This window comes from Talpa europaea (genome assembly GCF_964194135.1).
Source record: "Talpa europaea genome assembly, chromosome: 12".
NCBI lineage: Eukaryota > Metazoa > Chordata > Mammalia > Eulipotyphla > Talpidae > Talpa > Talpa europaea.
Window position 1 is genome coordinate 46,132,120 of NC_140079.1, and position 26,480 is coordinate 46,158,599.

The 26,480-nt window shown below is 48.2% G+C and overlaps 1 protein-coding gene across 1 annotated transcript; it reads left to right on the top strand.

Moving 5' to 3' along the window:
* Window positions 1–3,321: 3,321 nt before the first annotated feature.
* RAB8A (RAB8A, member RAS oncogene family) lies at window positions 3,322–21,540 on the top strand (the record flags this gene model as incomplete). Its single annotated transcript, XM_084251119.1, has 8 exons — window positions 3,322–3,499; window positions 7,548–7,608; window positions 9,384–9,444; window positions 12,547–12,624; window positions 14,102–14,191; window positions 15,336–15,401; window positions 16,888–16,938; window positions 21,448–21,540. The coding sequence occupies exons 1-8, from the start codon at window positions 3,376–3,378 to the stop codon at window positions 21,538–21,540; spliced, it is 624 nt and encodes a 207-aa protein (XP_084107245.1). The 5' UTR covers window positions 3,322–3,375.
* Between the last annotated feature and the right edge of the window lie 4,940 nt (window positions 21,541–26,480).

The following is a 26,480-nucleotide window of genomic DNA, read 5'->3' on the forward strand; positions in this document are numbered from 1 at the left end:
ATTTTCAGGGCAGATCCTTGACCATGATCTTCTACGTTTCTTTCTAAAGAAGCAGGCATTTTATTCCAATAATGACCCATGCTTGTCTGCTCTGGTGCCACCCACTCAACAGGAAAGAATATGGCAGAATTCAGTCCTATTCAGGGAAGCCATGCCAAAAACACTGCCAGTCATCAATAATTGAGCAAGAGTGTTTTTCTATTAATATACATTGGCCAGCAGGGGCCTCTCTGGCAGCAGAGTATGGGAAACTGGAGATTTATCTAGGGATTTAATTCCTTCTTCAGGACCAAGTTAATAAATGAACAAGAAACTCCTGATTAAACTGGATATGGAGTAATTTGTAGACAAGGCTGCACACTTTGGCTTTGTTATATTTCCGCTTCCTCGGTTAACATCTCAACACTGAAACATTCCACATTCCCCAGTAGTGTGGGGGCCGACTCAAGTTTACAACTGACTAAAAATCACCCTGCTTCTAGCTTACTCGAATCCTCTGTCCCCTCACACCTATTTATTAAGCATCACACTACCCAGGAGATACACTAGCAAACTGTGCAACTGAATAAAACCTACACTTTCATTTAGATTCTTGCAACTGTATCATATGTAATAGTATCACTTTTTCTACATTTTGGTCAAATAAATTTTTACATAAACTACAATTTGTGTGTATTTTACAATGTTTGTGGACACATAAGCCATTTTAGTTCAATGAATATGAACAGGATGGAAAGATAACTTCCAAGAACGTAGCACGTGCTATTTATTTGCTTTATAACATGACATGCTGTAAAGATTATGACCTTTATACATTTACCGCCGTAATACAAAAGCTCTGCTGTCCTTTGTTATCCCAGTCCTGCTAAGCTAGGTTGTGAAGGATGAGTACATGGTCCCAACACTGCTTGAGTCAGGAAAGCAGTCAGTCCTGCTGCATAAGACTTTGTTACATATATAAAGAAAAAGAAAGTTGGAAAGTAGACTGGGTCCACACTGATGAGAACCTGAACTTAATTTGGTCAGGAATGAAAAGCCACTGAAGACTATAGTAGTAACTCAAAGCAAAATATTAAGGAAATCCACTGAGATTCATTTTTAGGACTGGAATGGGGCAGATGAGCCAGGAAGATCAGTAAGGGAGATATTTCCGTAATCCAGGATAGTATTTGCCATGGAATAAGACGGAAGAAATTATCTGAGTATACAAATTTTTTTGTTGCCAAATACAATTAAAATTATTTCCTTCATATTCAATATTATCTGATTGGAATTTGCTTAGATGGCAGATGCAGAAAATGTGACTAGGGCATATAATCCATCCCCCTGCCCCCACCATTATTAAAGTGTCTTCTTTCCCTCCTCCCCACACCCTTGGGCTAGAATCTAATCTCAGGATACTGTGTTAGTCATCCTTGTGCACATAACATGTGATTTGGCTTTGTTAAAATAACCTAAGTTTTAGGGGGAGTTCCCAGCCCCGTGAAGTATGGGTAGAACTGAGGGTGAGGTTAAGACCAGATTGTGAGGACTTAATCCTACCCTTATACCAAGGGTGAATACTTGGTAAGTTTTATAATAAACACTGATTTGGAAATGGAGGGCAAGATTCAAAAGCTATTTAGAACCCACTTAACCAGGATGAAAGTGATGTTAACAAGAACCTGGGTTTCACTCAGATAGTAATCCAGGGAAAGCTAGTGTAAACAGATGAGTTCAGTTGTGGACATTTTGAGTTTGAAGTACCTTTGAAAAACCCAAGGCCAAATGCCCAGAAAGCAGTTGGAAAAGAGGTATGGCTGGACGATGGATTCCCTAATTAGTGAGAACCACCAGTGTGGAGATAGTAGTAGCCATAGGAGTGAATGAGATCACCCGGAAAGTGAGAATAGAGATTGAGAGCCATGAACACTAACATCTAGGGGACCGCAAAAAACCCAAAGAGTTTGCAATGGAATCTGAATAGCGCCCAGAGGGGAGGTGTAGATGGTAGAAGAAAGAGGCAAATAAAATGAGGGTTCCAAGAAAAAAAGAACTCAGAAAAAGTGGTCAGTCACATGAAATAGTAAGAGACTGGTCAATGGCTCTGGGCAAAGCTTTTCCTATACAAGGGTTAGATGAGCAGAAGAAGGAGCTCAAGCAGAAAGGATGGGAGGTCAGGATCATCTTTTGGAAGATATTTGTGAGAGTCTCAAGGCCTTTCTGATGCCCCTAGGTGACACAGCGGAGGCAGTCTGGCGCATCTCTGAGAAGCAAGAAACAAGAATGATCAAGACCTTGGCCTCCCACCCTTGTTGGTCTAAGTTGCAAAACCAACTTCGTACTTCGGGGTCTGGAAAGTAACTTCACCTCTCAGACCTAGGTTTTCTCATCATAAAACTGGTGGAAAACAGAAATACCTTCCTCGGTGGGTTGGTGTGGGGATTAAATGTATATTTTTAAAAAAAGGTGACATCACTGACGGGCACGAAGTCAATGCTTGTGATTCTCACTTTTCTAACTCCATAGGGGGATTCCCAGGCTCCCTAACGCGCCTCAGATACCTGCATGGATGCGGGTTGGGGCTGTCCAGCAGGGGAGAAGGGACTTCGAGGCAGAATGGTCCGCAGGAGCGTCCCAAATAGAAAGACGCTGAGCACCTGAAATCATTACTTGTGGGGGCCTAGGTATCTAAGGAGGCCTCCTGACCAGCACAGAGAGCCCGGGGCAGGTCTTGAGAGGACCTCGCTTCGAATATGACGTTCCTTCCAACTCTTCCGTCCTCTCTGGCTCCCCTTGGCCTGACGACAAGGTCTCAAGACTCGCCGGTATGTGCCACCGTCCCTTCCCGCGCTCTCCCGGCACTCTCTGCGCCTGCGCGGGTCCCAAGCGAGCGCGCCCTCTGTCAGCATTTAACGTCTTCCCATCGCGCATGCGCAAGAGTCTCAGCCCCGCCCACCACTTGCCACACCCCCTTTTCCCCGCCTCCGGCTAGGCGCGCGAGGGCCGTTTGCGCTCCCACCTCTTCCCCTCCCATCAGGGGTTGGGGCGGAGCCCCCCGAGAGTCAGGGGAGAGGGAAGAAGGCGGGGACAAAGATTCCACACACCCCAGCTTGGTCTTCATTTGAAGCCCCGACTCCTCGAGGCTGGCCAATCGCAGCGCGCCCTGTCTCGAGCGCCGACCAATGACAGGCATGCTCGGGCCGCTTCCGGCTTCGCGCGCAGATCGCCCCTCGCCCAGGTTTCCCCGCGACGGGCGGGGCAGAGGGTGGGCATCGGCCTCGGTGACGCGCAGCGGGCCGATAGCCAATGAGGAGTGGATTCGGTCCTGATAGACGGGGCGGGCGGCCAGTGGCGAGGCGCTGTCCGCACTTCCCGTCGGAGAGAGAGTGTAATATGGCGAAGACCTACGATTACCTGTTCAAGCTGCTGCTGATCGGGGACTCGGGGGTGGGGAAGACCTGTGTCCTGTTCCGCTTCTCCGAGGACGCCTTCAACTCCACTTTCATCTCCACAATAGGTAAAGGGGCCGGGGAGCAACCGGGGGCGCCGAAGGCCGGGTCTGGGACTGAGGGAGCGACTGGGTTGTACTGACCAAGGGGTCTGAGAGGGTCCAGGAGGCCGAAGGGAAGAAGAGCGGCTGCTCCCACTGCGGTTCGGGTGGTCCCGGGCCTTGGGGGAAGAGAGGAGCGAGTGCCCATTTTTCAGATGTGGATACTGAGGCCCAACTCTCGGCCCTCTTGTCAGGGAGTGTGTATCTTGGGCTGGAGTCTTAGTGCCTATCATCTTGTTCTGTCCTTACAGCAACCCTCAAAGCGATTCTTCGGGGGTCCCCATATTACAGAAATGGAAACAGGCGTGGAGAGCTGGCCTTGAAAAAAGGCCGGCGACCTCTGACCTTTCTATTTGGCGTGTGCAGGGCGCGTTATGTGCATTATCACTCTCGGTCTTCTGTGTTAGGTGCTGGTATGCTTCCGACTCTCAGATGCGGGATTTGAGGCTCAGGTTGGTGAGAGAATTGCCCAAGGGTACACAGTCTGCAGGTGGTGAAGATGGGAATTGAACCCGAAACTGAAGGCTCAACCAATCCAGAGAGATAAGAGGGAACATACACCCCAGGACAAGCACAACTGGTCCACCTTGGAGCCAGGACTCCAACCCAGACTCTCCTGCACATTACTCTGGAGTGTTTAGGGGTTAGGCCCCTCTCTGTTTCTCACACATAGGCAAATTTCCTCTAGAAGGAATGGCAAAAGGAAGAACAGAGCCCTTTCCTGCCCTTCTTTCCATCTCTCTCAAGGGTAACAGTGATGGTGACAGCTGCCTACCCCAGGACCTGTCATCCCCAAGGAGATACTAGATAAAAACTTCATTTTGAAACTTAAATCAACCACTGTCACAAATATCCTCACTTCCCTATCTCAAAGCCCAGGATACCGATTGTCTGCAGAACAGCTTTTACCACAGAGCCAGCCTACATTGTGGTCAAACAGAATTGTCTTGTTGCTTCTCAGTTCTGTCATCCACAAAAGTGGAGCTAACTTCTCCCCATGCCACAAAAGCAACCCTTGCCCACATAAAAAGGTTTGACCTGTGAGTAACACTGATCAGATGGACTGCCCTGTGAGCTATGCAGCATTGCTCTGGATTGAGGAAATAGAAGTCACCAAGCCCAGGGGTTGATTCCAAATCCCCTGGGTGAAAAAAACCTAGGGAATAGGCTTTGCTTCCCCTGTGTAACTTGAACCCAATTGCGCTATATTCCCAAACCCATGATGATCTGTCCATGCTCTCCTCCAGGGGCTGTCCTTTGTAAAACAATTATATACCAGGTGTAAAGTAGAGAGAATTGGACTGGAAATCGTCTTGTCTGTTTTTTGGGTGCTGTTCATCCTTGAACAAGGACTTCATCTCTCTGAACCCCGTTCTTCACTTTAGGAAGGTGCTCTCTGCCTTAGCCAGTGCTCTGGATGATTGAGGATAAGATCTATCCGATGTGTAAGGGGTTGTCACCCCTGAAGCCATTTAAAGGAAGCAGAATAATTCCTGTAATGAGTCCAAGGTCAGATGTTGGGACAACACTTGCATCCCTATCAGTCAGGAAGTGGTGTTAACCTCTATGGCTCTCTCAACCCAGACCTCAGTTTCCCAGCATTAGAAACTTCTGTTCAGCACACTCACTAGTGACATCATTTCAGGGGGTTGTTTCTAATTTTTGACAGAAAAAAAAAACAAAACCTAGTGCAGCACTTCAGGGCTCTGAGGAGGCTGACTTCCATTTGCAGAAGAGGATGTGACTTGGGCAAGGTCACCCTGTGAGGTGGAGGAGATACTTGAACGCAGAATCCCTCCCTCCCAACTAGTATCCTTTTCATTATGTTCATAGCCTTCCTGCAGGCCTCTGTCTTCTAGGAAAGTTTAATTCGCCCTGACCTTGACATTATGGCCTTATAACTCTTGGGTCTCGTAAAGTTTACACTTCCTAATTAAATTTGGTATATTAATAAAGCCTAGGAGGTGGATAGGATAGAGTGATGCACTGGGCTCTGTTGATTAAATAGAGCTCCTTAGTTTCACATTTCCCTGTGAAACATGACAGAAGCAGGGGATGTTTTAGGAAGAGCTGTCACAGGGCCTTTTAGTCCTGATATACAACTTAATGCATAAAGGCAAATCTGTGTTTGCACTGACTATACTCCTGGGTTTCCCTTATAGATGAAGGATTAAGTAAGTGGCTTTTTATTTTCAGTCTGGGTTATGTCTTGCCAGAGGCTGTTTTCATTCGCATAAGCTCCATCAATCATTTGTGGTTGTGGTGTAAACTTGGCTCTGTGACTCCCTGGAGTCAGTTCACCCAGTCTGACTCTGCTCCTGCTGCTTCCTCAGGTCCCCATTCATTCCTTCAGTGAGACAAACCAAGTAACACATGTAGACCCCACAGCGCTCATTCTCACAATTCTCTCATTCATCCTTATGCATCCTTCCTAGTGCCTGCAGTATAACAGACATTCCCCTCAGTGCAGGGACTGCAGAGATCATTCGGATGAATCGGGAAGTAGAAATGAGGGTGTGTTGGGCAGGCAGCGTCTAGCAAATTCCTATCCAGCCCCTTCCAGCCTCAGTCATTGAGTGAGACTTGGATATTGCTTATGGATCTGATGTTCTAGCAGGCAGAATTAAAATGGGGGGTGATAGTACCTGTGTTGTCAGAGGCAGCTTTGGCAGGCCAAATGGAGTTAGCATCCCGTCATAGGTTCTGAGAGGTCAAGTCAGACCTGACCTTCAAGGCTTCACAGGCCAAGATTCAGAATAAGCTCCCAGGGCCAAAGACTAGGTTTAGCTCCATGTAGACAATTCAGATCAATGTATTTTACTCCTAGCTTCGTGGTGTGAGTAAACATGCTTATAATGTTGGGGATAAGTGGGTGAAGAAGAAGAAGATGAGGGGAATGAGATATGGCAGATTAGGAAGGCTCCCTGAGGAGGTGACTGGGAACAGGGACCTGAGGGAAGGTAGCAGAGAGCCAGGTGGCAGTGGAAGGAAAGATCATTCCAAGAGCAGGAAGAGCAAGCATCAAAACCCTGAGGCAAGACGTGCTTCGGATATTTAGGCAACAGACACTTGGGCATTGTGGCCAGAGAGGAGAGCCTGAGCATTGGGTGCTGAGAGGTAACCAGGTTAGGCAAGACCTTTGAGCACTCCTACAGCTCAGTTCGTATAAATGGGATCACATACTCTGCTCTCTTTGTGTCTGACTCTCTTGGCGTATTTTCAAGATTCAACCACGTGTGTTGTCATGTGTGTCAGGGCTTCACTCCTTTTCATGGCTGAGTGATATTCCCCTGTGTGATGGACCACATTGAGCTTATCCATTCATCTGTTGGCACACTGGAAGGTTTGGAGTGGAGGTTAGCTTTGTGACATGGCTTGGTTTGTGTTTGAAGTTGGAAGGGGACTGGGGGAACAATGGTGGGATCCTGCAGAGCAACCAGGGAGACAAAGAAGTCTCTCTGGGCCTAGGGGACAAAAGTTGGTAAGTGGGAGAGGAGGGCCAGTCTAGAAGGCTTCTGGGGAGTAGCCTTCCAGTGGGTCTTAAAGGAGTAGAAGGATGACAGGTGGGCAGAGTGGGGGCTCCACAGATAAGAAATAGCATTTGCAAAAATGCCCAAGAACAGCATCAAGGTGCACTGGGGGTGTGCTGCCTTGTGTGCTAGAAGGGTCTGGGCAGGGTGGCAGATAGTGGGGGACTATGGCTTGGCAAGGGCTCTATGAGCTGCCCGTGGGGAGAAGAGAGAGGGAGACTTTGGCACCTGACCTGCCCACCCCCTCTGCTAGTCACAGCTTTACTCTGCAGCTCCTGTCTGCCCTCTGAGCATCAGCTTCCCCTTCCATGAGATCAGGCCCTTCTCCAGGTGCCTCCAGATACCATATGCCCAGCGCCAGATAGGTGCTCCCCGAGCCTGCCTTGGCTGTTGAGTCCACAGGTTGGCAGTGGTTACCTTAAATCCAGCTGGGGACATGAGCTAATGGTGACGTGACTTCGTTTCCTTTTCTTTTTTTCCTTTAGGAATTGACTTTAAAATTAGGACCATAGAACTCGATGGCAAGAGAATTAAGCTACAGATATGGTAAGAGTTGTTGATCTTTGTTAGCCCCTTCACCCAATTAGTACTTGTAGCCAGAGCCCCTGGCATGGCCTTCCCTCCCTTGCCTACCACTTCTCTTTCTCTTTCTCTGCGAACAGCACAGACACATCATGCTTTCCTCTGAAGATCCTTGTGTCTGATGCCCAGAGTCTGTGTCAGTACCTTCTGGGGACACAGCCAGCAGGCCCAGGGAGCTCAGCATTCCAGTGTGGGCACAGACTGCATCTGGGCTTCAGAGCAGCCTGCTTTTTTGAATAGTAGTACAGGCTGCTAGGAGAGAGGTGCCTCAGCTGGCATTTCCTTTTGAGCCTCTCAGCTTTCTTGCTTCCTCTTTTTCTTTTGGGGAAGCCCAGACCTTGCTTCCCAGAGCAAAGACCCGAAACCCTAGAATTAAAATAACTGAAGCCAGACCACCTGTAAGAGCTATTTCTATCCCATTCATCTCGGTCTGACTTCCCCATGCCACAGAAAATGAGAGAAGTATGTCCCCATCACTGTAGCCCAGTTCTCGGGGTAGGCTAAACCCAGCTTGATCAGAGGTAACAGAGTCCCACCCTGCAGGAAAGCACTGAGCAAAAGAAAGGAATGTCACATTTGGAAGTGGCACTTCCACCCCGTAGAAACTGTAGGTAGGATGAGGTACTATGAGATGGGCCACAGCTCCCCCTTTCAAGTCTCGGAGCATGAGTTTTGCCCCAGCTTGCTTCTTGGGCCTTCTGGCTTCGGGTCGTATTCACCTGTGCGTCTGCTTTCACCCAAAATCTGGATGAAGCCCAGTGCCTTATTGATCCTGGGCTCAGTAGTCAGTTTGTGCAGCTTGTAAATGAAAAGCCAGAAAAGCTCCTCCTCTTGCAGCATATTGGCTCCCCAGCAGCCTCAGTGCCTAAGTCCAAAGAGATAGAGTACCAGCAGGTAGGAGTTTCACTTTCCTTTCTTCCTGTGTTCCTGCTTCTCCTCTTATTGCAATCTAGACCAAGACCACAGCTAAGAATAAAGTGACCAGTGTCACCTGCTGTTGGCATCAGTCAGCCTAGCCGCAAATAAGGTCCTTCTGTACAACCCACACACATATAACCCTGTGACAGTAGTCTTGCCCTGACTCCATGCTGACCACTTTGGTCATCCTTAAACCAAACACTGAATGCCCTCTGTGCCAACATCTCGGCTGGGCACAGATATGTCTTATGCAGGTGTTACCTCCATACCTGTGAGCTAGGACTTTCCCCCTCACTTCTACCAAGAAGTTGGGCCCCTGCAAGTTCTCCCCTCTCAGCCCACCAGCAGGGACTGTGTTCCTTCCCATGCCGAGAGACCAGCCTTACACATGCAAACCCTGATTTTTGCACACACAGCTGACTCTTGAACAATGTAGGGTTTAGCTAAACTGTCCCCCTTGCAGTCAAATATCCACATATAATTTTTGACTACCCCAAATATATAAATACTAGTAGCCTTACTGATAAACAGGCAATGAACACATATTTTGTGTTATAGGTACTAATTATGTACTATATTCTTATAAACTTGAAATATATTGTTAAAATCATAAGAAAGAGAGAATACGTTTTTGCAATACTGAGCTGTCCCCTTCACCTTCTGAATTGCAATTTCCTTCTCTGTAATGATAGGAGAATTGGGGGGGTGCTGCACCAGCAGCAGAGGGTGAATCAGGAACAGACCCATTAGATACCCCAGCAACCTAAGTAAATACTCATCATTCCCATTTATCAACCCAACCCCCTTCTCTTTATCCCCAGGGACACAGCTGGCCAGGAGCGGTTTCGGACCATCACAACAGCCTACTACAGGGGAGCAATGGTATGGATCGGCTTCATTTTGTTTTCATCTTTTTTTTTTTTTTTTTAATCAAAATGACTGTCACTGCCTTGGATGCCCAAGTATGAATGTTTCTGGAGCACCCATGCTTGGCTTCTGGTGGAAGGGTGGAGAGGGGGAGGTGGAGGAGGTACTTGGTCCCAGCTTAGTTTTAAGGAAAGGTCATGTACCTCGCTCCACCACATGTACATACACCCCCTTCTGACTTCAGAGACAATGCAGGGTTTAAGTAGAGTAGAAACCTAATTCTTTGGGAATGAAGGAAGACACAGGAAGCCGGTTCTTCCAGGTGAAGTCAGCGAAATCAGAGTCGGCATGCCCCAACATTTAGGTACTTTCACATGGCCCGCATCCATCACTGTGGAATTTGCTCCTGAAAATTTGAAGCCAGTCCAGGAGCTAACTTGCTCTGGGCTGTTGGCCCTTATTTCTGTTGCCCAGGCTTGAGGGAGGTGATGTGATAGGAAGCCTGGCTCGTCATCCCTCAACTATTTAATGAGTGCCTGCTCCAGGCCAGGCCTAGAGGGGAAACCTGGGGTAGGCCAGGGCCCATAAACTCTTTATGGGGTATGTATGAAGCAGGTGCTCGGGGGCCAGAGGGGTTGCCCTGGGCCGCCTGAGTCCCATAACCTTGCTGGGATTATGGAAGGAGGAGCAGAACTGTGTCCCAGGCAGTGGCATGGGCAGATGGCCATGTCCCCATTTCCGGCTCCCACCACATCCTGCCGTTTCCCTGGTACACCCTATCATTTAACTTTCTAAGGCCACATTGCAGTGATAGTCAGGTCTCTGTCCCTGGAATCATGGGAGTTCAGGAAATATTGGTACCCAGCAAAAATGGATGGAGGCATTAAGTATTTAGAACACCCCACACAGCTTTGGAAACACACTAGGAACTTAGTCAACCTTTGCACTCCTCATTAAAATTTACTTACTAATTTTCCCCTTACCTTGCTTCGCTTTGGTGAGGCAGGGGCCTAGGAGCACCAGGTGCCTGTGGGAGCTTCTGTGTGACCTCAGGTAGGGCACAGCCTTCTCTGGGCTGCAATAGCCACCTCTGCCCTATTCATGTGTCCAGGTCGGCCATTAACCCCTGAGTGTGGGCACCATAGATAACCCCCTATTTTGAAGACAAATCTGAAGTTCAGTGCCATCCTGAATCCTGCTTATGTTCATATGGAGGTTAAAAGCTGAGCCAGTACCAGCCAGTTCTCTCTAACACTCCTGCCCTTAGCCAGTCCCTGATAAGGCTGTCCAGCTCCAAGATGATTGTGATTCAAAATCCTTCTGGATTTGCATAGAAGGTACTAGCAACTTGCAGTTTGAATCCAGTTCTTCCAGGTCAATTCAGCAAATTCAGAGAAAGCATAACCCAACATTTAGGCATGGATTTAAATTAAAGAAACCTGGCCTCTTGATGGCACCACATTTCAGGTACCCCACAGTGACCTTATGGGAGTGCACAGAGAACATATCCTCCATCTTCATAATTTGGGCTATATCGAATGTTCCAGGCAGGTACTCAGAAAAATGGTCACTTGTGTCCTGAGGGGAGTCTCAGGAGCACCCAGAATAAGGTGACACCGTGTTTTCCAGGTAGAGTCATTTAAAGACATTTCTATCAGTGAAACTGCATGTATGATGATCATCCCAATAGGCTGTACCGCTAGCTTAGAAGTGTGCCAGGCTGTGCCATCTAGGTTGGTATCACTGCACATGATTACTGCTTTGTGCTTTTTGCTTTTTTTTTTTTTAAAGATTTATTTATTTATGCATACAAGAACTGGGGTACAAACCAGAGATGCAGGGGATGAGAGGATTCACCAGAGACAGAGTGGGGAACAGAACAGGTGGATCTACTGAAATACACGGCTGAGGGGAGCAGCAGGCGAGTCAGGAGGGGTCTGCTGCGCCATGTGGGTTGCTTCCTGGCCGGGGATCGTACTTGTGCTGCAGTGGCTGCAGATTGCTGCATAGTGCTGCGACTTAGCCCCTTGTACCACCAGGGAGGCCCAACTACTGCTTTTTTCTGATAAAGTGCTCCATCTGCTGCCCTACCCATGACAGATAAAAATTTGGGACATTGGGATCTTGGGTACATGGTGCCACCTTAGTGGGGTAGTAGGAAGCTTGGGTCTTCAGAGGGGCCAGTGCTGGATAAAGAGGCAGAAGTCCTCTTGCCCTAAGAGCAGCTACTGCGCAGACATGCCGACAAGACTCAGAGCCTGGGTCCCTCGAGGATGTCCTGAGCAGCGCCATGAAAGAGTGGCCCCAAGTGTTGGTTGGTCTTGAAGAGGGCGCAGAGAGGTTCCCATCAGGAGCTGGTAGCATCAGCTTGTTCAGCGCGAGCACAGGAGCCCCGGTGGTACAGTCAGTTATCGCAGGGTACTTAAACAGAGTGAGCCCTACCTGGGCTTGAATCTTAAGAGTCTTTTCTTCATACCTCAGTATCCCCTTGTATCATACAGGGTTACATCCCTTTATGGTGATGGTGAGATTGTGGGCTCAGACAGGGACATTCTGAGGTTCTTTCAGGAACTATGGACTATATCCCAGTTGCTCACACATAGGTTAGGACCTTGGCAGGCTCAGTATTATCAGGCCCCATGCTAGAAGACTGCCCTAACTCTAATGGGGTTGCTGGAAGTCACCTAAGTCAGGAGGCCTCAGGTTAAGACCCAGTTGTACCTGGAAACAGGAGCCTAGACCCCAGATTCAGCCTTGGGTTTCCCATCTGCAGAATGAGGGTGGTGGGACCCTTCTGACTGGTACCTGTGAGGCTTCAGCAAAGCCTTGCTACATAGTACCTAGCAACATAGTGGGTACCATACAATGGGGCAATGTAGGGTGCCCGAGTGCTACCTAAGCCTAGGTGGTGACTTGGGCAGGGGTTAGTGGTGAGTGACGGTGTGGAGGACAGTGAGGATATGAGGCCCAGAGGTTGGTGGGACCTCAGGGGCTACATGGGGCTGGAGAAGGAATGCTGGTGGAGAGGATGACTTGTCAGCACCTCTGTCACCCCATCCTGTTAGGCCTCTCAGCTTGTAGCATGTCCAGAGTGTGGTTCTCTGTTCCCCTGCCCAGGGCATCATGCTGGTCTACGACATCACCAATGAGAAGTCCTTTGACAACATCCGGAACTGGATCCGAAACATCGAAGAGGTAAGGCCAGAGCCCTTACCTGCGTGGGAACTTTCCATTTGTGCTCTCCTTGGTCCTCACTGGAAGCTCCCTGTTTATAAGGAGATCTCTAGGGCATAGAGAAGAAACTTGCCCAAAGCCCTCTAGCTGGTGACACAGGCAGAATGGGACTAGAACCCAGAGACCACCCCAGCCTGGCTTGACACAGACTGGCCCTGAGAGCCCCATCCCTGTCCCCAGCTGACTATCAAGTCTGAGAGATATCTCAGTTTTAAGAAAAGGAGATCCAAGCTCTCGGTCACCATGAGCATTTGTTGTTTTCTAGAAGAGGAAAGTTCTAGAATGGGTGTGCCCTTGTGTTTGGTGGGAGGAGGTGGTTTCAGGTTGTACTTTGAGCTACCCTGTTCAGCAATACTGAAATCACATCTGGCTGGCCATAAAAGGAGGCCTTTGAACTATGGAGGGAACAGGAGAGGACAGCCCTGCCTCCCCACCTCTGATCATCCTGCGCCCCAAAGAGCTCTCCCTCACCCCAGAGACTTCTTATTCTTGGAACTGCAGCTTTCGATAACTCACCAGACTGGGTTCTGGGTCTGAGGCACAGCCAGTGGACTTTACCCACCCAGGAACGTGGGTCCCTGCCACCATCTGCCCCAGGGCTTAATGACCAGCAGGGCAGCCTGAGAGGCCAACTGATGTTTATGAGCAGTCACATTAGCTGCTTCCCCAACGACTCCGTACTTGCTGCCAAGAGACTGTGACCTGACTCAACAGGAGGGAGTGCTCCCATGGGGCCTTGTGGGAGCTTTATTTCTGGCAAGCAGGCAGAAGGGTCTCCCAGTGTGTAGGAGGTTAGGCAGGGAGTGCTGCTGTGCAGTTCACCAAGACCACATCAAAGCAGGAAGAGAGAAGGGTCCCTTCTGATGCCCCAGACCTTCGAGAAGCTCAGACCCTTTCAGCAGGACTGAGGGGAGAAGGGTTGGACAGTTACAAGAAGAAGCCATTTTTAGGTGGAAGGGTGGGGTTAAGGAAATGTCAGAGCACACAGGACTACTGCAGCAGGAAGAAAAGACCCCAGGCACAGACTATTTCTGGAGCCCAAAGAAGGCAAACTGGACTAGTAGCTGAAGATCCCAGAACAGCAGCCGGAGCTTCAAGCAGAAGAGTTGGGGAGGAAGGGAGGCAAGTGGGCTTACCTCTCATAACCCCTTGGAAGCCTGGGCACAAGTACAAGAATCTGGTTGACAGCCTGTAGAGAAGCTGTCCACAGGAGCCAGACAGCTTGGCCTTGGTCAGAGTAGTAGCCAGAAGCCTGGTCTCCACCCTAGCCTTAGCTGTGTCTTGTGGGTCAGGCCACTCAGCCTCTTTGCGCTTCAGCTTGTCATCTGTACAGGGTCATGCCTGGCAGCCCTGACTCCACCACTCTGATTTCAAGGGGTGGGTCTCAGGTTAGCCTCTCTGATCTCTCACCTCCACCTCTTATCCCCTTCCCCCTTAGCATGCCTCTGCAGATGTCGAAAAGATGATCCTTGGGAACAAGTGTGATGTGAATGACAAAAGACAAGTTTCCAAGGAACGGGGAGAAAAGGTGGGCCTGGTACCTGGTCACTTTTGGGGCAGAGGGGTCTGGGGGTTTTAGGGTTCCCTGTATGGAAGCCAGCCCTGCCCTGCCCTGCCCCAGAAGGCCCTGAGTGCTCGCCAGCGGAAAGGCCAGCCTTGGGAAAGAATCCCTCACAGTGATGAGCATCAAGTGAACTGCCATCCTGGCTTAGTTCCAAGACTGAGAAGGTCCTAGAATGAGAGGCATTACCAGACAAACTGGGACAAGTTGGGTTGCCCCTGTGTGGCATGTGCCGTGGGAAGAATGGGAAACATTCTTAAGGCTCCACGCCTCCTCCACCCGCCTGCTAGGGCCATTCATCTGGTGGCTGCATGCAACAGTGGGAAGTTAAATCCACAGCCACAATTAATTAATTGTTAATTAATTTTTTCCTTACATCATTGTAGACCCCATAGTTCTCCTGCCACAGTATCACCCATGAACCATCACCATATTCCCTTGTCTTCATCCCTCCCCTGTTCCCTCCCCCCGCCCCCTCCTTTGCTGTATGCCTCGGTTCTAGAGTCAGCTTACTAGTTTTGACATTTTCTTGACCTTTCATTTGGTTTCTCTATATTCCACACGTAAGTGAGACCATCCGGTATTTATCTTTCTCCTTCTAATTTCGGCTAGCATTATCCTTTCCAGCTCCATCCACGTTGCCTCAAACAGTATGAGTTTGTCTTTTTTGATTGCTAAGTAATACTCCATTGTATAAATATACCATAACTTTTTGATCCATTCATCTAGTTTGAGGAATTTGAGTTGTTTCCATATCTTGCCTATTGTGAATAGTGCTGAAATAAGCATAGGAGTGAAGCTTTCCATTCGAATTAGTGTTTTTGTGTCCTTTGGGTAGATTCCTAGGAGTGAAATCACTGGATCATATGGTAGATCATTTTTAGTGTTCTGAGGAACCTCCTCCACACAGCTTTCCATAGTGGCTGGACCAGTTTACGTTCCCACCAGCAGTGTAAGAGGGTTCCTTTATCTCTACATCCTCTCCAGCATTTGTTGTTTCTGGTTTTTTTTTAATATGAGGCCCCACTTATTTCTCTCCCCTCAGGGTGCTCTTGGGTCAGGGGCACCTGGTAGCTTATAGGCATTATGTGTTTGTCTCCCTCCTTCACAGCTGGCCCTGGACTACGGGATCAAATTCATGGAGACCAGCGCCAAGGCCAACATCAATGTGGAGAACGTGAGTCCCAAATGCCCCTAGCACTGGTCCTGTAGAACTAGGGTCAGGCTGCACCCTCCAGAGACTCTGCTAGAAGGACCAGGTGTGGACTTAGGGCTGACTTATCAGTGATCCACCCAAGAGGCACTTCCTGGGCAGTGCCATATGCCAGGCTTCTTGTAAGGCCCAGGTAGCCCAGGGGAATCACCTGTGTATTCTGACATCACCAAGTGCTGGCACCAGTGAATGATACCTTAACCATGGTTTTATGTTTGAGGAAACTGGGGTCCAGAGAGTCCCAGCTAATTGGTGGCACCCGGACCCAATTCCACGTTCATGCTCTTGGCCACACTGCCCACCCAGGCAGTCCCTGGTTACAAGTTCAAACGGCTTAGGTAGCGCCGGCCTTGCCTTTCCTTTCACACATAGCACCAGCCTTGCAGTTTCCACTTGTCCCTTGATCTTTCCAAAACAAATCTCCTGCCTCACTCCTGACCTCAGTCCCCTAGTCTGGCATGGACGGGCCTCTCTAGCTGGCCCCAGTCACTATTTGCTACCCATGGCTCTCCACCCCAGACCCCTATACCTCACCTTCCTCCAAATCTCTACTGTTGCTCCTTCTCGAACCACACCACTTTCCCCCCTGCCTCCTCATTTACCCCTTAGGACCTGTCCTAGTGGTCCCATCCCAAGAAAGCCTCCTTACCCTCCAGATCCTTAGGCCTGCCTTAGGCATCCCAAACACCCAAGCCATTCTCCATGACAACTTTCCATGTTATGTTGGGTGTTTGCTGAGGCTCTAGCTCTTTCACCAAGCCAGGAGCCCCTCAAATGCAAAAACTTACAGGAGACCCAGGGGTAGGCTGGGTGCCAAAGTGGGGTTTAGTAGTATCCATTAAAGGAACAGATGACAGAAGGGAGGAAATGGTCAAGGGGCTGCAACTGAGGCAACAGCCTGGGGCCAGACCAGCTCAAGCTTTCCCCATGCCTGAGAAAATGAATCTTCATCTTATCTTCCCTTCCAGGCCTACATTCTAGGCCAAGACCTAGAGTGAAGCTTTTTTGACCTAAGAGCCACTTGTCTTTCTCTGTCCTGCCCCTGACCCTCAGAAGGGGATAAAAGTGAGTAGACATAGTACAGTAGTCTGGGAAGAAGACAAGATTCTTATTTCACCAATAAACCACCAACTGCCTAGGGCAAGTCATTTGACCCTCGCTAAGCCTCAGTTTCTCTGGCCAATCGAGAACAGTCCCACCTGCCACGGATGTTGGTTGAAGGGAGGTGGCCATCTGGGTTGGGAGTAGCCTGGTCAGGGCAGGAGATGGGCCTGGACAGTGCAGCTAAGGCCACGCAGTGTTACATGGCCTAAGGGAAACCATCCTGGGATTACTGCTGTCCCCTTAGTGCCCACTCCATAGCCAGGCCCACACCACAGCACAGGAGAGCACAAGCAGGCCCCTGTCTTCCCCCATCATCCAGTGGCATAACGATGTGCTTATTTCACAGGCATTTTTCACTCTCGCCAGAGACATCAAAGCAAAAATGGACAAAAAATTGGTGAGTGTATGTCCTTTCAGGATCCTAGCATGGGTCCCTGTTGGAAATGACTGGCCTCAGCCTCAGTGGTATGATGCCCCCCCAGGCACATGCTGGACCCAGTAGGACATCACCAGGAAAGAAGAAGAATTAAGAGAGAGATGGCCATGGCATTGGCCCTGAACATGCTCATCTACTTGTCCTTCCTCCATGATCCAGAGCTGATCAGGGCCAGCCTTTGCCCAGGCAGGCAAGACTGGGAGGGGACACATGGCACTTTTCATCCCCTAGAGAGACCAGTGTGCAAGAAGAAAGCCTGCTGCAGAAAAGCCGCTAGGCAGATCCAGACTTCAGTCCCCACTGATTAACAGGCCCCAGCAAAGTTTGTGTCTGACTGCCACTGGCCTTTCCTCCTGGGTAGGCCAGATTGTCTTTTTTCCCCATCAGGCCCATATTCTGCAGATTGAATTGGGTCTCCTGCCTTTGGACACCTCGAGGGCTCTGACACCTTTGGGAGTCCCTGTCTGAAACCCTCCACATCCACTTTTGTTTTTATTAATACCACTTGTGTGGTTTCACAGTTCCCAGCCCTTGGCATTACGAGTGCCATCTGGTCAGGGCAGAGCACAGAGCCGGACTTGGGTGTTTTAGTGCATAAATACTGTCGTGAGTCTCCTCTGGCACCTCCAATCCAGGGGTCTTTTTTCTGACCAAGTGGTGCTCCACTCATCTGGTATAGGACTAAAGCTCTGTTGTGGTTTCTTTTACGTCTGGTCCTTCACATCTAATACAAAACATCATTCATGTAGTTCATGCCTGACTTGTAATGTATATTTTATTTTTTTTCTTATGTTTACTGAAATAGTGTATGTTTTAGGAGTATGTATTCACACTTGTGCAAAAATGTTAAAACACCCACCATCAGAGCACAAATAATTCTCTACCACAGTCCATCGGGCCCTCCTCCCCACTGTGCTCCACACCCTCTCCTTCTGGGAGCCTTAGTTCTGCAATCAAGTTTCAAGTGTTTGTTTTGCTTTGGTCTGTTCCTTTGCTTTGTTGTTTATATTCCATATATTAGTGAAATCATCCAGGACTTGTCTTTTCTGTCTGACTTATTTCACTTAGCATAATCCCCTCCAGTTCCATGTTGTCATAAATGGCAGGAGTTCCTCTTTTTTTTTTTTTTTTAATAGCCAAGTAGTATTTCTTTTTTGTCTTTAAGGTTTTGTTGTTGTTGTTGGTTTGGTTTGGTTTGGGTTTTTTTGGTACTCTTACTTTACATCCTTGTAAATTTTTTCACAGTATGTGATTTCTCACCTCAGGTGTGGTCACCTTAGTTCTCCCACCACCAGAGTACCAGAGTCCATCACCATAGTCCATTGTGCTCTCCCTCCCCACCCCCTATTTTCTGCCCTAATTTCCCTCCCCACCCCCTATTTTCTCCTTTCCCTCCTACTGCTTCAAATATGTGGTCTGCTTTCAGGAGTCAGTTTTATAGTTTGTCTTAGTCTGATCCATTGTTTAATTTTTCTATATTCCACATGTAAATGAAAACATTTCATATGTATCTTTCTTTTTCTGGCTTATCACTTAGGATAATCCCTTCCAGTTCCATCTATACTGGAACTCAAATGGCATGAGTTTATCTTTTTAGATCACTAAGTAATATTCCATTGTGTATATGCCACATCTTAATCCACTCATCAGTCGTTGGCACTTAAGTTGTTTCCATAGCTTGTCTATTGTAAATAGTGCTGCAGTGAACGTGTTTTCCTAAGTGTAAGATGCTATGAATTAAATGGTAAAGCACTTGCTCTGTTTAGTAGTAACTCTTTGGCCAAAACAGGAATCAGTGCTTGTAAACTGAACACTGTAACAATATGTCATTTTCTTAAAATTTTTTCTTCTTCAACATAAAGTAAAATTTTGATTCTTAGCAATCCTCCCAGCTTACTTTTGCCCACCAGCAGTTACAGTATGCATTACAGTGCTTTTTGCAATCAGCCTGTATTTGCCTCCAGAATGGGCCATATCCTTCCAAGGCACAGATAATGAAGCTCTGAAATGGAATGGTGTCTCTTCTTAACTGAAGTGCAAATCATCAATAGTTAAATTCCTACCACTTCCTCCCACGACTGTTTATATTCAGTTGCTGCCCCCATACCATTTCATATCTGTCCTTTTTTATTATTAAAGAAATATAATTGACAAATAATAACCACATTGTGTAACTGTGAGGTGTGCATTCTGTTGGTTTGATCTATTTATGTGCTGTGATTACCTGCTCAGCAGCATTGGTAGCAAACACCTCCTGGACTCTCCAAAAGTAGAATGTTGCTGTTTGATATGATTTAGTAAGTTACTTTGTGGGTCTGGGAATGCTCAAAATTTTTCCCATATATGTTAATAATAATAGTATTCCCAGGCCCAAAAAATATCCTACTAAATTATTCCAAATAGGAACGCTCTGCTTTTGAAGAGTGGGAGAAACTTGTATCATTTTTTCTTGTGTATTGAGAACAAGAGGATAGAAGCAAATATAATTTTGTGTATACAGATGTTGATTTATAAGGCTGTACAACTGAGGCCTAGATGATGTTATAAACCAGTGTTACTTTAACTAGGAAAAATAAAACTAGTCTCTTAGCAAAGCTGAAGTCGATAAACAGTATTATTAGCATGAGTGATGATTGCGATGATATGCGTTGGATCTCTAGAACTTACTTATCTACTGCTTGCAAGTGTGTATATGTCCTTTACATCACTGAAGTGGCCAGCTCTGCCCAGTCTGTCTTCTCTCTTGAGAACATCACAGAAAACTGGGCTTTGCTGATGGCTCCTCTCCAGCAGATTTGGGGGGCACTCCCTCTCAGCACACCGAGTGCAGAAGACAGCCAGGACAATCCAGCCTCGAGGTCCAGCCACTGCTGCCCTCTCCACCTTGTCACCCTGCCACTTCTTTCCTTCCCCTCAGGCTCAGCCATGCTGATTTTTTCTTGTTTGGATACCCCATGTTTGTTTGGACTTTCTTCTCCAACTGGGGCTGCCTGAGCAAATCCCCGTAACTAATCAGCTTCAGTAATACACAGTGGTTACCTTAATGTTCTGACCTAGAGGTCAGGAATTCTTTGATTCTTGCAGGAGATCTTGTGTCAGCAGGGCTGCATCTCCTGGAGGCCCCAGGGAGAATCCATGTCCTGTCCTGGACCAGCTCGAAGCCCCCTCATTCTTAGCCTCTGACCCCTCCCTGCATCCTCAAGCAGCCACTTGCTTCCATTCTGACTTCTGACTTCTCTTTCTCTGACCACAACTGGGAAAGTCTGCTTCCAAGAATTCATGGGATTCGATTGGGCCCACCTGGCTGATCCAGGATACTCTTCCCCCTATCCCATCTTAACTCCAGCTACAGATTCCCTCTTGCATGTCTCCTATCGCCTATCATAGTCCTCACAGTTTCCAGAGATAAGAGCTGGACATCTTTAGGGGTAGTTATCCTGCTAACTACACCCTGAACCATCCCTGTTCTCACTCTTTCATTCTGTGAGTTTCTCTTTAAATATCTCAATTGAAATACACCACCACCTTTTGCCTGTCTTTCTTCTAGTTACTCCTCTCTGTGGGAAATCACAACTTACTTGTTTACCTTGTGATTTCTGTCTTCCCCCAGCAGAGTAAGCTCTCCAAGGCAGGGCCTTTTGTCTTCCTCACTGTGTCCAGCACCCATAGAAGTACCTGACATAACGTAGGCAGTTGGTAGCTACTGTTCAATACATCCAGGTTTTATCTCAGAACTGAAAGATGAGAGGGAAGTAGTCAAAGAAATGGGGCCAAACATTGCAAACAGGATGAGTTGGAAGGAAATAGAATTTGAGTTCCCAGAGTTTCCAGGAACCATATCTCCAAGACTTCGAATGCCAGGCCACAGATTTAGGGCTGTCCTCTGAAAACTACAGGGTTCTGATGGGTTTTCAGTAGGGCTTGAATGGAGACGATTAGTTTAGGGCTCACATCACAGGACAGAAGGTGGACTGGGTGAGAGGTAGTGAGCCAGAGCTTGGCCCAGGGACACTGGGAGTATGACCTTGAACCACCCACCCACCCACCACCACATCTCAAGTGACAGTCTTTGTGGTGCCCTCAGCTGTGGCACTGCTGGATGCTCGGCACAGATGGATAGATGGATAAAAAGAAGGAGGGGCGGATGAATAGAGAGAAAGTTAGGGAAGGCATAGCAAATGATTGTAAAGATGTTGAGTGTGAATGGAAAGGGGTGGGTGGGTGGGTGAATAACTGATTAAAATAATGAATGGTTGTAAGGGGTGGAGGGATGGGGATTCTAATAAGACAAAAAGTAGATCTGTGAGCATGTGAAAGATGGAGAGTTAAATGGAAAGGACAAGTGGGTGCGTGGATGAAAAGCAATGGGCAGGTAAATGGTTGGGGACTTCGGAGGGTGGTTGGTGGATTGGTTCATGGATGTAGCACCATTAATGTGCAGCCATAACATCAAAAAATCTGTGATTTCAGGAAGGCAACAGCCCCCAGGGGAGCAACCAGGGAGTCAAAATCACACCAGACCAACAGAAGAGGAGCAGCTTTTTCCGATGTGTTCTTCTGTGAGGAACGCCGCCTTACTCTGAGCCTCACTCAGCCGAGCTGACTGTGCCTGCCATGAGTGCACCTGTCACTCAGCAGGGCCCTCCCCTCCCACGCCCCCTCCTCGCCATGTCCAGGGGGCCCATGGCCAGCAGAACACAATTGAGAAATTGTTTATTTTAGTAACCGTCTGATCTTTTTCAACTTTGGAGATGGAATAAGTTAAGAATTTGCTATTTTTCCTGTGACATCTGCTGAACAGGCTCGCACAACATGTAACTAGAGAGAAAGATGGCGTCGGGGCGTGACCATCAGCAGCAACCAGCATGGCGGGCCTTGATCCTCATCTGCCTGCCACACAGATAAAGCCCCACCAGGAAACCTGTCCACCTACCCCACAGCAGAGAGGCCCTTAGAGGCCAGCAGTGGTCCCAGGAGTGTCGACCTCCACACCCTGAGCAAGGCGACCCACGCCAGGCCCCCAAGTATCTGCCAGACACATCCCGCATCCACTCACCTCATTTTTGGATAAGTGACCAAAACCATTATTTTTCCCCCTTTCTTCTTTTTCACAGTCAAGCCAAAGGGAAGCACAAATTCAGAAAATCCTGTGGAAAGCTTTCAGAAGGGACAGAGTTGGGGTGCGCTTTGCTGTTCACATGCGGGGTTTGGTCTGTAGCCTAGCCTCCATCTGAGCGCCATGGGGAGCCTGTGCATGCCACACAGACTCTTCTACCCACAGTTGGGGCACCCACCTCTCAGACTCGAAAACGTTCCCACTCCTCTTTGCCCTCCCACTGTCTAAATTGGACATTCTTTATAGCTGAGATTTTTTTATTTTCCAGATTGGTAGTCTTTGGTTTCCAGTGGCAGGCTGGGTGACTGGGGACACGCCACCCCTGGCTGGACATGGCTGTCCTCACAGCTGCAGGGCTCAGGTCCAGACACAAGTTGGTACCCAGCCACGGACTTACCTGAGAGCAGTCTGGGCTGGTTTTTAAATGCCATCCAGGTTCTGCGTGACAGTTCTGCCTCCGGAAGAGAGTGCATTGGGACCACATCACCAGGTTGGATGGGCATCACCAGGGAGACTTGTCTTTGTCTTTTTGTCCCCCACCCACTCAAGCCACTGTCAGTCCAAGCCATTAACTTCATAATTTCTTCATTTTTTTTTTTTAATTAAAGCCAATGTACCAACCATAGTCTGCTCTCCCTGGAATCTGTAATATGCTCTGTTTACATCGATAAATGCACTTAAGAGAAACATTAAAGCTCATTTTAAAGTTTACAGATTTTTATGTCCACATTTTCCCTACATCCCTACACAGATGTGGCTTGTGGTGGGTTTGAAAGATGCCTGACCAAGCTGGTGGGGGCCTCAGGTCTAGGCAAGTAGAGCAGAGGTAGTGGGTCAACCGAGGATACAGGGCGCCTTCCAAGGGAGTGACCCCCAATACCAAAAGACATGGAAAAAGAAACTGATACTACCTCCAGCTCCCCACTGTGCAGGAAAGCACAGCACTACTCTGTGTACGGCATCCCTTCCTGAGAGCATGAGTCCCTGTCATGCCACCAGAATTCTCATGGTACCTGATGGCACCTACTTTGCCAAAGTGAGCACTTTGCTGAGCCATCCCTTTCACCTCACAGAGACCCACTTCACCTAGTTCCTGACACAGGGCTCTGCCTCCCCCTTCCCTAGTGGCTCTTCCCAGGGCCCTCCAGACTGGCTCCCCAGTAGGTATCTTCCACTCCCGTGGGGGTCCCCAAGACTACCTCCATTTTCAGGGTTCATTAAGACTCCGTATAAAGCCAAAGCATGACAGTGAAAGGAGACAAAACTGGCATAGCGAGGAGGCATAGGCTAATGGAGGAGGAAGCGAGGCCCAAACTAGAGTCCTCTCTCCAGGGGATCACATGGAACAGTTCAGTTCCTTCATCACTGAGCTATGACTATGAGCATGAAGTGCCCACCAGGGACCCTCCATAGAGACTTAGCACCTAGGGTTTCTATTGGGGCCTGGGTCATGTAGGCACCCAGATCAAGCCTCCATGAAGGCAGGCAGTTAGTGTAAAATATGTCATTTGTACAGTAAGTTTAGGCACAAGCATGAACATTCAGTCCTCGTGTCGGGGAAGTTTTATATCAGCTTAGGCAGTCAAGTTTACTACAAAATCATTACCACCACCATTGCCAGCACACCTTTAGATGTGTCATGACTTCCAAATCACAAATCAGCCCAGACTAGAGTCAGCCCCAGACCCCCGTGTCCCTCTGCCTGCTATCCATTCCAATCTGAATGTCTGCTTGGTACCGTAAACATAAGCACAGATGATGCTAGTGAAACACCCAGTTATCCACCCAAAGCAGGGCCCAAAAGCCGGCCACAAGTCTAAAGCACCTCCTGGTGGGTTCCCATAGGAAAGGGGCAGAAGAGACCAGCCAAGTCTGGAAAGAAAGGGGCAAAATCAAAATACAAGTCAAGATAACGGCTGCCACTGCCAGCCTCCCCACAGGTCTCTCACCATGTCTCTTTCAAGTGTCTCCTTCCATGTCCTCCAAGTCCTTAGTACAAGTCCCAAGGCCAAGAAGCAAGCATGGCTTTTTCACATGTCTCTGCTCCAAGTGCCTTCTCAAGTCTTCTTCTTGTCTTTCAATCTCTATCAGTCCTTCTTAGCTTTTCCTGGATCCTCAACTCCACCCTTCATTACCTGGGGCAAAGAACCTGGAACCTCCCCTTTCTGTGGGGGTTACACTGTTACTTACAAAGCAAGGGTGAAATCAGGCATAGAGTGGCAACCCCTGCCATACAGTCCCTTCTCATCTGATGAGTTAGGGTTGGTCCTCATGGCCCCTGGAATAACTGCCATCAAGGTCTCTCAGAAGCTTTGTCAAGGTCCCCATGCCCACATGCTCCCAGCACCTGTCTCAGAAAGGCTTCGAATCCTGCTTCTAGAAGTCAGGCCCCCCACTCCAACAATGCCTGGTATACAGCCACTTTGGGAAACGTTTGCTTACTTTACACCTCATTCCGAAGTCCCAACAGAGTGCAATGGCTCGTGGCAATTCATAGCAAAGGCTGACTGAACACCTGTCCTGTGCATGTCTTTTCCCTGAGTCCTTCGTGGTCGTAGGCAGCTGGGAGCTGGCAGCTGGCCTTAGATGCACAGCACAGTCTCTGGCACATCCCCTCACTAACTGAGCCTCAGTTTCTCTTTTTTCCTTTTTTTTAAGATTTATTTATTTATGCATACGAGTACTGGGGTGTAGGCCAGAGGTGCAGGGGGTGAGAGGATTCACCAGAGATGGAGTGAGGAACAGAACAGGCAGAAATACACTACTGAAATACACTGCTGAGAGGAGCACCAGACGAGACAAGAGAGGTCTGCTGAGCCATGGGAGTCACCTCCCTGGCAGGGGATCAAACTCGTGCTGCAGTGGCTGTGGATAGATTCATAGTGCTGCAACTTATTCACTTGCGCCACCAGGGAGAACCTGAGCCTCAGTTTCTTTGCCTATAGGCTGGATGTGATTCAGTCTCCACTCTCGGGTAGCTGTGAAAGCCAGTGAGGAGGCATGTCCCAGAGGGGGACATGTCATCCTGAGCACTAAAAGACTAACTGCCACCCCATCATCATCATCACCATTATTATTATCATCATCATTATTATTACTCATCATCATCAATGTCACATCATCATCATCACATCATTTGTCTGTGTCCCAAGAGAAACTCGCTTCTCTTTTACCTTTTATCTCTAGTGGGGAACAAGTTGTCCTGATAGTTTATGGCCTCAAGCTGTAAGTACTTGCCTTGTAAATGCCCCAAATTTTCACCAGTTGCCCCCAACCAGGTCAAGGGAGGACTTAAATTCCTTTGTCTCATCTTATATCCAAAAATTATTCAGAGAGTCACTAACTCTCCTTATTTCTATAAAATCTGATTGGGTGGCAGGTAGGGACGTGGCTCAGATATGGTTCCCTTGTACCAAGAAAGATGACATGTTGGCCTTTTTGGAATAAAAACTTTACTGAGATATAATTCACACAATACACAAGTCAATATCTTTGTAGTATATTCTCAGAGTTGTGCAATTATCACATATCACAGTCCCTATGAGCGGTCACTCCCCACCGAGTCCCCAGACCCCACAACCACTCATCTGCCTTCCGTCTATGAATTCACCTGTTCTAGACATTTCATAAGTGGATAACATACTGTGGCCTTTTGCATCTGACTTCTCTCACTCGGTATAAAACTTCCAAGATCCACCTGCGTTGCAGTGTGCATCAGAGAGTGATTCCTTTTTAGGACAGAGTAATACTTCACTGTGGGAGAGACCACAACTGTTTCTTATCCATTCTCCCATTGATGGATATCTGGGTTGTCTTGATCTTTTGGGAACCTTGGCTGTAATCTCCTCAAATAAGCCAAGTTCATTCCGATCTCAGGGCCTTTGCCCTTGCCACTTCCTCTTCCACCAGCCTCTCCTGTGTGTGAACATGTGTAACATCCATTTGCCCTGAGACTGTGAACTCCAGCAGGGTAGGGCCAGTGCCTGTTTTGTCTTCTGCTTTATCCCCAACTTGGTGCCTGCAGCTGGGACTCAGCCAATGTTTGTGGGATGAATGAATGAATAGACTGGAGGTATTGTAGGATTATTACAGGGCAGGAGAGGGGCACCCCAGACCCTGCAAACCTGCCTGCTCTAAATAGGTTCTGCTATCCACCGCATCAACACAAAACATGTGAGACTTTAATGAAAAGGAACTTTAATACAATTAGGAAACAATACAGGAAAGGCAAACAATATAGTTTCTAAATCATGCACCCACAGTTACCCATCCCCTCATGGGTAAGAGTCCACCCAAGCAGGACTTTTATTGTTATCATTAGTGGACCAGAGCAAGGCCCAAAAGCCTGCCACAAGTCTAAAGCACCTTCTGGTGGGGACCCACAGAA